We start from the raw sequence: 11,126 nt of genomic DNA, 5'->3' as shown, positions 1-11,126 counted from the left end.
TCGTTTTATAGCGTGGTGTGCTCTACTCATTCCATTCCCTTCTTCAATAGAATCAAGAGATCCAACAACTTTTAGTCACCAAAAATCTTATATTTCAATAGAGCTTTATTTGAAGCCACTTATTTTCAAAGCCTCTAAGGAGCTTTCTTAGAATCACAAGAAGATTATGTGAGTCTAAGAATTCATTGGTACCAGATTTAATTTCTATTAAGTGCCAATAAAGCCCATTGAGACTAACGGCATATACGTCTAGCTAGGGTTGGAATTTTCTTGTTAAAAAAGAGTTATAATTATATTAGAGTTTAAACTAAGGCCCTGTTCGCTTTTCGGTAAATACTTATCCGGGTAAATGCAATTATCTAGGTAAGTTTTTCCTGGGAAACACTTACCCAGGTAAGTGTATTTACCCATGTTCTTTTATTTCTCAGGTAAATAAGGCAATGACCATTTTAGCCATAGAAATCTATTATTAAAAGGGGCATTTTTGTCCCATTTAAGTGTTGACAACTTTTCCCTTATGTGGGAAAGTTATTTATCCACTTAGGAGATGGGTATCACTTTCTTGGATAAGTGGTACCCAGGAAAATAAACTTTCCCTGGTCCCCACATAAATCTGAAAAAAGAACATGAGATTCTTGGTCAATGGGATCCAAAATCCCATTGTCCAACTTTCCCCTCTCTCTAAATCCAAAAAAAGAATGCCCCCTAAAAAGGTCGAGGATACACATAGAAATAAGCAGCTATGATGGGGAAAATGGATAGGTGTATCTACAGTCTCATGTAATAGGTGAGTTCTACTTATCATTACAAGGGAAATTCCATAAAATAGTTGTAATGATAATTATATTGTATGGAGAAGAGTATTAGACAATTAGAAAAAACATATAAAAAAATGTGTAGCAAAAATGTGTATGCGGAGATGGATGAGTAAAAACTAAAAAATAGGTAAGAAACTTAGGAATAACTCCAATTGGTAAAAGAATGGGAGAGTAAATTAAAATGGTTTGCTCAAGACCATAAACAACACTTGTGAAAAGAAGCAATCTCTTGTCAGTTGAAGGGGCTAGAAGTGCTAGGGATAAAGTAAAAAGGATATGGTTCAAAATAGTAGGAAATGATTTAATAATGCATAATTTAACAATGAATATGACATTAAATAAAATATAATGGCCAAAAGAAATTCATGTAACCAATCCCATGGGTTTATTGTACGAATGAGAGAGAGTTTATTGTACGAAAAGAAAAAGAAAAGACACTAGATATATCCACATAAAAAGAGGATAGAATCTTGTAAAAAAATATCATGAAATCAGATGGGTTGGGTCAGCTTATCCATCGATCCAATCCACCACAAAGTTATCAATACGATATAATTTTGAATGGGTCAAAGTACTTATTGGGCTTTCAGCCCCGGTTAAAGCACAAGGTGAGCCGTTGTTACCACATTTATGTATCACAAGGATGTAATTCTATTATGCAATGATTAAAAAAAAAATGAGAGGAGCAAAAAAGTTTAGTGTCATAAGAATTGCAAGAAGAGCTTTTATTACCATTTCTTGTTCTATATATTATTTGTTCATGATTGTTTTATGATAGACAACTATAAAAAAAGATATATATATATATATATATATATATATATAATTTTTTTTCTAGGGATTAGGCTTTTACATCTACCCTTACCGGCTCATTATCTATTTTATTAATAAAGTTTTCAGTGACTAGTGACTATCCTCCCTCGGGAGTAAACATAAACCTTAGGGTTTAAGTAAAAACATATAGATAAATGAACAAAAAAAACGATGAAAATTGTGGAAGAATTCGCAAATACTTTAGACAGGTGATCAAAATAGGGGCAAATCTGAAATCAAAGTAACATAGAGACCGGTAAAAATGATTATAATAGAGAAGGGTTGGACCATGATACCTGGAAGACATGATGGATGATATCCAAGAGTGAGAATGATTGTTGGCACCTATCTACACAGCGGCTATTACCATTCTTCCATAAACACTCAGTTAGAAATGGAAAAATTCCCAGCGTCAACTCTGAATTCTGGTGTTGAAGGATCCACAACAAAGAAACAATTAATGGAGCTATCTAGCGACAATAATGCTGAAGCAGACCCATGCATGTACATATATGGACATGAAGGTCAAGCACCTGTTACAGGAAAATGGGGTATATGGAAGTCAAATCCTCTTCAGTTTTTCATTATCACTTGTTCCAGTGATGTATGTGGAAGCAAGCGGGAACTTGATCCCATTCCATGTCCAGAGCTTATTGTGCAAAACCTAGAAATACAGATTTATATGGTTTGATTTAAGCCTACGTCCATAGGTGGTGAAGGAGGAACAGAAATCCACTATTGGGCCGAGGGGAGCCATGCTCCCCCCTATGCCTTCAAAATTCCCACAAAATCTATTTAAGTTCTAGTTATATTTTAGCCCCTTTACCCATGTTCCCTAGCTTTTGGCCCCCCCATCCATGCTTTCTAGGTTTTGACCCCCCTCAATAAAAATTCCTAGCTCCACCCCTGCACTATATAATTTTTAAGGGAAAATTCCCGATCAGTATCTTGTATTTTGGCTTGAGTGACAATTTGGTTCTCAAACTTTAAAATGCAACAATCCAGTACCTGAACTTTCAAAATGTGATAATCTAGTACCTGTTGTTATCAGCGTTAAGTGATATTTGAAAAGTCAAAAATGCTCTTCAAATACCATCTAATTCTCTTTATCAACCATCCAAATGTTGACCAAAAACTGTTTAGGAGAATTTAGAATTTGGAATTGTTCATTTTATTGTCAATGTTTGAATGGTTGATAAAGAGAATTAGATGACATTCTTAGGGCATTTTTGACTTTTTCAAATGTCACTTAATGGCTGATTAACGGATCGATTAACAAAAGGTATTGGATTATCACATTTTGAAAATTCGAGTACAGGATTGTCACATTTTGAAAATTTGGAATTTTCCCAATCTATAATGGAAAAAATACAGAACTTATCACTCATAATGACATAAAACACTAAACCTCAAATACATCCAAAATCTCACACTTATCTTAGAAAACTTTGCAAGTACATAACTCTTCATGTGTATGATAGTCTATAGATGATAGATAAAGAATTATAAATTTCGGATTTTTTCTCAACTTAATTCAAAGCGGGTCCATAAAAGTGGGTCATAACAAAGAATTGAAGGCACAACTATGACAGAGCCAAAACCATACAAGCTCCTTACAGAGGACGCATTCATCTTCACAAACCACCACAGTACTATGGGAGTTATATTAGGACGGCTTACAGCTTACTGAGGAAAAACGAGGTGAACGGGGATATATAATTATGTGCTTTCGTTGTTCTAGTAGTGTTGATATATAATTATGTGGATAAAGAAAGTTAGGGTGGTTTAGCTATCATGGTGGCCCCCCCCTCAGATTCAGTCGATTTTTTCTTTCTTTCTATATCCATCCACCCCAGAAGAAACAAGGAGCACCCCCAGTTATATACTTATATAGCTTCAAACCGCTCTCTATAAATTACGAGATGGAACAAGCAGCAGAAACCTAGAAATTAAGAAGAACAAAAGAAAGATGGGAAGCCAACAGCAGGTTATGAAATCAAGAGTTGTCAAAGTGGTTTCCTCTGAGTCGTGGGAACTTATGGTAACTGAAGCCAAAAAGCAAGGCTGCCCTGTAAGTTTCTCTGTTTCCCTCCTCCTCCATTTCTTCAATGCTTCAGCCATGCAAAAAGTTGTGGCATATAAAACTCAGATTAGATAATACTAGCCACTTGCTCGACAAAAATCATAAAACCCTAACCTCACTCATCATATAGAACTGTTAATCAAGGTTTAGTCCTTGTTTATATATCATACAGGATTTGTTCAAAGTTTTCTAAGAAAAAAGACATGGACCCATTATTATCAATGAATCCGACTTGGGGTATTACCATGTAGTTTCTTCAAACTTTCCTGAATTTCTCACATAGCATACTTGATTACTTCCCAAAACAAAACAACAGGTAACGAAACAAAAGGAGATAACAGACATGGGAATTAAGAAAGAGCGAACATTTGTCTTCTGATCACAAGAAGGGAAAGGCATGGCTTAGAACTTGGTAAAAAGTGTTTATCCCAACAGTGACAAATAAGATAGTTTTACTTTACATGTGGCATTGGGCAACTGCCGTCTCTCTGCATGATTAATTTACTCTGTATTTTTTTGGAGGGGCCACCCTCAACAACAGAATAATATTCGATCTTATTTTACTATTATTTTTCTTTGATTTATCATTTTCTTTTTCATTATAAGATTGTGGTTCATTTTACGGCTGCCTGGTGCTTTCCTTCGGTTGCTATGAACCCATTTTTCGAAGAAGTGGCGATGGTTTATCAGGATGCTTTGTTTCTGTTGGTTGATGTTGATGAAGTCAAGGTAATCTCTCTCTCTCTGACCATATATTCCTTCCGGTTAGAATTTTAGCCCCACAGAAATATATATCGAACAAATTGAAATATTTCTAAAAATAATAATTATAAAATATTATGCAATTCCAAGTTCATATATGAAGCAAGAGTGAAGAGTCAAATGGGTCTTTTATTCAAAATATCAAAACTTTGTAGAAACAACATTCTTGCCTTGAGATAATGTCGGATGTATGGACCAAAACACTGAAAATAAAATAAGATTATAATGGTGGGTTTGGATGAAAGTTTGTGGATTGTCATGGCTCTGTTTTGACTTCTATATATTGGTATTTTGTTGGTCAGGAAGTAGCAAGCAAGCTGGATATAAAAGCCATGCCCACATTTTTGCTGATGAGGGAGGGGGCCCGAGTAGATAAGCTTGTAGGTGCCAATCCAGGAGAGATAAGGAGAAAGATAGATGCCTTTGTTCAGTCCATTCGTTCTCGTTCCTGCAAAGCTTACTAAGCTAGTTGTTCAAGTATGGAGATGCATGCAGAATTGCAGAGCAGATTGTACATACTAAAATTCAAAAAAAAAAAAAAAAACAATAATAATGTGTTTCTTCTGTGTTTGTCTAGCTTAGACTTCAGAAGTTGAGATGTCACGTTGGTTGGTGGAGTTGTTTCTCAATCTGAAATAGTAGGTTGGTTTTGAATTAGTTTCTCAATCTGTGTTGTAAATGATTCATGAAGGACTGATGTTGGATACTTCATACTTGCTCTAAAATCTAAAACAGGGGATGATAAGAACATTCTTGGTCTGTACCTTTTTTTTTCTTTTTTGAGTTGCATTAATTTGTTGTAAACTTCCATTTCCGTTCTGCGACATATCATTGGTTTCACTGGCTGAGGCATTGTGTTCAGCTAATCCTATCACATTGCAGTTGGGTTATCACCCAACACATAATGAGCAAACACTTATGACACGTGGTTGGGTTGCTCTCGGAACTCCCAGACAAAAGAGCTGGTGGACTGGGAGTCTGCAGGTAATAGTCTATGACCTATGTATGGGCTTGGGCAGGTGGTTTGGGTGTCTCTGTAGTGTTTGGTAGGCGGGGGTGTCACTTGGTTGATTAATTTATTTGGACTTTTTAGAGCACTGAGAAAGTGGGAATCCCAGGTTACCTCTGATTGGGTAAATGCGATTGTGTAAAACATTTAAAAAACCCCATTTTAGGCTTCCAAAAGAAAACCCTATTTTACTTTTTTCTTCTCGTTGAAGTTTTCTTTTTGATGGATGATGATTTATAAGCTTTCGCGAGGAAGCAGATGACTGGTTAAATATAAATAAAAAAACGAACGTGGACGGCAGGATTCGAACCTGCGCGGGCAGAGCCCACATGATTTCTAGTCATGCCCGATAACCACTCCGGCACGTCCACCTATTACATTTAGGCGGTGTATCTTTTCATAGTTAATCTCTACCGTTGTTGCCTGTTGGTACACAAGCATGTAAGTAATATATAAAGCATTGGCTATAAATGCGAACAAAGTTTTAGCGCAATTTGATTTGTGCTTTGGTGTGGTTGTCGTCACTATTGGATTTCAAGTTTCAAGATGGAAATGGAAACGATCAAAATGGATTATCCAAAATTTATCCTTAGAAGGAGGTGGGGATGATTTGCTTCTCGCGGAGAGCGCCTCACGTCACACCAATATCACATTGTTTTCACTTTTCAGCCATAGAACATCTCCCATATTTAATGTTGACACTCATGGGAAGATGTTCCCAGTTCACGGCTACGATGTATTTGTGAGGAGCAAATCTGATTTCAATCTATTGATATGAATCTGTTTGGACTGAGCTGAGCCCTTTCACACATTGCACAACAGTATTGGGCTTGTTTGTTTCTAATTTTATAAGTTTGACTGGAAGGTGGAAAGGGGTTAACCTAACTTTGTACCTGGCTAATCTAGCCATTTTGCAATCAGCAACCACCAGTCCACTAGCAATTTGCCTCAACAGGAGCCAATGGTGATAAGCTTGCTCCGTCAGCCCACGATAGGGATAGGCTTGCACATGGCCGGGTTTTAAGGAAATACTTCAAATCGGAAAAGTCCAAGGCAGCCCATATGGCATACAGGTCATCGGATCCGTAATACAAGCCCAACTAGCCGCATGTGAAGACTAAACTGGACGACCGGGATGCACACATCAAAGATTTGATCACGGCTATTCAGGTGCGGGGTGAATTGAGGACCCGTTTGGGAGGGCTGAGCTTTGGTTGAGTCATTTTCATTGGACTGCTCTGGAGAAGCCACTAAAAAAACTTTCATGAGAAAGTCATTATTTGGCTGAGTTACAGCTGAAGATTTCCCCGTTTTTTCACCGAACGGGGTGGTGAATTGCCATGCGAGAGGCAAAGTCTGCTTCCTCATCTTTCCTAAGCTGTCAATAAGGATAATAGGGGCAGAAACATCAGAAGTAGTCCCTTCCAAATTATCCTTTAAATTAAGCATAATAAATGAGGTAATTCAATTCCTACTAAATCTTTGTTCCAACCAGTTAACCTTGCCTCAAAGGAAGAAAGGTGACTGAAATGTTTGGTTCTCTAGTTTAAACTTTAAAGGACTGGCAAGCCAAATTCTCTGATTTTTAGATCAATTTTCACTTTCCAGAGCAAATTCCAATGGGACTTTTTAAAGAGTGAACCATGGAAGGTAGCATTTTGATCAGAATGATCCCTTTGGGATTGTCCAGTTTATGGTAGTGCAAATGATTCTTATAAAAAATTATTTGAATGCAAATTCTGATTTATTTTTATTTTAAATTTTATATTATTTTGCTTGATTGCATTATAAATGAAACAAAATAAAACATAAAGCAGACTAAAACAAAATTAAATCAGAGTTTACGTTCTTTTCATTTGCACTTGCATGTAAAATAAAATTGCACTGTAACGAAACTCAAGCCCAAAGTCATGACCAACTTTTCAAAATGCTGTTAGGCACTCTTTCAATAAAAATTTCCTTTACGTCTCTCATTTCCAGGATCTAGTTCCTTCAACGAACTCAAACAAAATTTTCATTGTTTGGCCTGGGTCCCATTATATTCCATGGACCCAAGGGTGGTCCATATTTTGACTTTTGAACCAGCAGAGTTCACAACTCGACACAGTCCCTTGAGAAACAGATCTTTGCCAACCAAAAGACTTTCCCAAACCCATCACCACGAGCCAGAATTTTTAAAATTACGCCAGGAAATATCTACCTCTTAACTATTAAGGCTTGCTCTAATAAAAAAAACTATTAAAGACTTTATATTATTGTTAAGGTGAAAATCTGTTGATAATAGAGAGAAATAAACGCACCCTTAATGAAACATATATAGTTTAGTACTCTCTTGATGGTATTACTGATTTGATCAAATCAAAATAATTAAAGAGTGTGATATTGCAATGTTCTAATGGGCTGGATTCTATATTTTGTGGACTTCGATGGTCAATATCTTTTTTAGTATTTGCCTATTTGCTACTGTTTACTACACTAATAAAGAATAGTGTAAAATATAAAAAATCTCTTCTGAACTTTCTGACAATCATAAAATCTCTCTTATAGTTTTATTTTAACAAATATCTCCTCTGAATTTTTATAATACTTGACAAAGACTTCCCTTCTGTCACAAACCCTAAGGCTATGTTTGGTTTGAAGGAAAAGGTAGGGAAATGAAGGGAAACATAGGGAAACTTATACAAGGTTTGTAAAGGTTTCCCCACATTTCCCTTCCTTTCCCTACTTTTTCCTTCAAACCAAACATGGCCATAGGAAAAACATTAGGTTGATGCATTAGTTTTTTTTTTTCTTTCAAATAACCATTCTACCTTTTGTAAATTATTTTATATACAAAATTACTAAAATAACCCTGTTCTAAAGGCAACAGGTCTAGCTGTTGCAAAGCAGAACAAAAGAGGTGAGCCGCTGGCATTCTTTGATTATCTTGCGGGAGAGTTTAGAGGAGCAAGCACTAGTAGGAGGAAAGATATTATAGAAGCTCGCTTAGGCTCCATTTGGTTTGTGGGATGGGGATGAGAATATTCCCTTTTTCTCTCATTTGTTTCAAGGGAAATAGGGGGATGGGATGAGAAAAAAGTGAGATGTGAAATCCCAAAATTGTGCAATCGGGGTCTCACCAAAACAGTGTGACCCTAGTGGAAAAACTTGAGAAAACTCGAGTTCTTCATCTTCATCCTTTGCCCCGTTGTTGCTGCACCACCGCTATTGGTAATCACCGCCACCACCGCAACTGGGTTTGCCCTTCTACCTTCTGCTGCCGCCACTATTGCCGGTAATCACCGCCACCACCGCAACTGGGTTTGCCCTTCTACCTTCTGCTGCCGCCACTATTGCCGGTAATCACCGCCACCACCACTGTTGGTAATCACCACCACCACCGCTGCTGGTAATCAACACCACCACCGCTGCTGGTAATCTCCTTTGCCCTTCTACCTTCTACCGCCACCACCGTTGAAGATGTTTCTGCCATGGTAGAGCTTAGATCTGGGTTCATAGACACAGATTGGAGGTTTTCTGCCATGGTAGAACTCTGTTTTGTAATGGTAATTTTCCTACTACTTTCCAATATAAAACTAAACAATGGAAAGTTAAATTTTTACACTTTCCCATCCCATCCCATCTTTTCCCATCCCACTTAAATCTTCCCACAAACCAAACGGAGCCTTAAAGAGGTGCGTTAAAGCATTTAAAAGCGATTTTCTAGTTCTTTAGAGCGAAGGTGGTTTCAGAGCGAGTGGTCGAGTACTGAGATTTTTCTTGTTTTGAGAGCTTCCAATAGAGAGAGAAAGGGAGCGGCCAAGATGGAGGTGTCTTGTGCTCTTTCCTTCCCTTATCAACACTTCTCCTTGTTCCTTTACGAAATCTTCTAATTCGCCACAAGTTATTGACTCCTTTATATCATTACCTGGTGGGGTTTTGCATCAAATGCCACAACTAGACTATTGGACTAGAAAATGGCAATGAAAAGCCAAGTCGATCTATTTCAAACTGCTCAGATGATGAGGTTTCTTCAAATGTCAATAAGGAAGAATGATTGAAATGCCCAATATGTTTGGAGTCCTTCAACATTGTTGAGAATGTGCACAATGTTTTATGGTGTGACCATACCCTCTGCAAGAACTGTGTTATGGGGCTCCGATGGGCTGTTGTGAAGTTTACCACTCTGCCAATCCAGCTTCCTCTCTTCATTTCTTGCCCATGGTGCAATCTACTATGTTTTTTTATTGGCATACAAGGAGAATTTCAAGTTCCCCCGCGAGAACTTCTTCCTACTTTGGATGGTTGAGGGCATGAATGGTGATAGGGTGAAATCTCATTCCCCTTTACGTGGAGATCATCAACCAGATTGGTCTTCAGACAATACTACATCCTTGGGAAGCTAGGTTAGCCACAATAGTATCAGGAGGGTTCAGTATGTTCATATCAGACAAAACAGTTAGTGCCAAATGTTGGAAAATAATAAAGAAAGCAGATGGAACTTATCAGTAATCGCTTTCCAAACCGAGAACTTGCAGGAGTGTGATGTTGCAAAACTATGAAACTGAGAGAATGAGGGCTGAGTCGAGCCACTTGGTCACTCTCTTTAAAACCACATTTTCCCCCGACAGTGCAGTCAGGTGATCGCAAATCGGTCGTCAAGATAAAATAGCCCACAGGCCACTAGTAGGCATGCACTCGCTTACTAGACCTCTGCGAACCACATAGAGATAATGCTCAGATTTGCATAAAAGATAGAAGATTGTCGAAAATGTAAAAATGGTGTGTGAAAACTGGGTCGACCAACACTCCTTTTATAGAGTGTTCTCAGACCCAAATGGACACGGAGGTGTCCGTTTAGACAAGTGCCTCTTCAGAATAATGCACCTATTCGAAGAGACACAGAAGGGAAAGGACATGGACATGTTCAAAAAGACAGAAAAATGAGAGATACGAACAGGAAAAGAAATCCGTTCAAAAGTAAATTTGAATTTTAAAGTCAAATGGTAAGAACAAAAACTAATTCGGTGCATCGTGTGCCCGCGCCCTCGCCCACACCTACGCCTTGACCTAGCTTGGCTTGGTGTGTGTGTGTAAAAGCCACCCCCAACCCCCCTCACATGCATGGGATATCTATAGTGCTTTCCTCCTATGGGTTCCTACCCATAGAGAGAGTATAACTATAGATATAATCTACCTCCACTCCTTTCCCAAGCAATGTGTGTCAAGGAGTCTTCTCATGCACTCAAGAATGGGAAGAGGAAAAGACAAATTCAAAAACAAGATAGGGAAGAGACAGATTCTTGAAATTTTGAACCTCCCTCCAACACGAAATGACAATTGATGTAGGGTGATTTGGCCCGACCTCGTAGCACGGGGACAAGTGGACATGCCCTGGCATAGGTGACGACTCAACGCGACAGCCAGGCCACAACCCAGCCGAACAACTCAGCGGATGTGGTAACTCGCCAGGAAGCGAGACCCAGCTCATCCCAAATCCTCCCTAAGGGTGGAGACCCGAGCTCCTCCTAATGAGCCCCGAGCTCTTCCTTCCTAAGAGGGGAACACCCCAACTTTTGGCTAAGTGTCTTGAGGTAGGAACACTTCGAGACAACACCGTAAACTCTCCTATCCATACTTGCCTGAGGTTCGCCTCTAGTGT

At 38.4% G+C, this 11,126-nt stretch overlaps 1 protein-coding gene, 1 non-coding gene and 1 pseudogene across 2 annotated transcripts; 2 read left to right on the top strand and 1 right to left on the bottom strand.

Moving 5' to 3' along the window:
* The first annotated feature begins 3,535 nt into the window (after positions 1–3,535).
* Positions 3,536–5,029, top strand: LOC104604928 (thioredoxin-like protein CXXS1). Its single transcript, XM_010269508.3, has 3 exons — positions 3,536–3,702; positions 4,321–4,443; positions 4,779–5,029. The coding sequence occupies exons 1-3, from the start codon at positions 3,601–3,603 to the stop codon at positions 4,938–4,940; spliced, it is 387 nt and encodes a 128-aa protein (XP_010267810.1). The 5' UTR covers positions 3,536–3,600; the 3' UTR covers positions 4,941–5,029.
* Positions 5,030–5,774: 745 nt separating this feature from the next.
* TRNAS-AGA (transfer RNA serine (anticodon AGA)) lies at positions 5,775–5,856 on the bottom strand. The gene has a single exon. It is a non-coding gene; the product is annotated as a tRNA-Ser (tRNA).
* A 3,099-nt stretch (positions 5,857–8,955) lies between these two features.
* On the top strand, positions 8,956–9,927 carry LOC104605008 (uncharacterized; annotated as a pseudogene).
* The last annotated feature ends 1,199 nt before the right edge of the window (positions 9,928–11,126 follow it).

Source organism: Nelumbo nucifera, chromosome 1 (genome assembly GCF_055504915.1).
Source record: "Nelumbo nucifera cultivar China Antique chromosome 1, China Antique-T2T, whole genome shotgun sequence".
In the NCBI taxonomy this organism is placed as follows: Eukaryota; Viridiplantae; Streptophyta; class Magnoliopsida; order Proteales; family Nelumbonaceae; genus Nelumbo; species Nelumbo nucifera.
The sequence above is the reverse complement of the archived record's forward strand: the minus strand, read 5'-3'. Positions and strand labels throughout refer to the sequence as shown.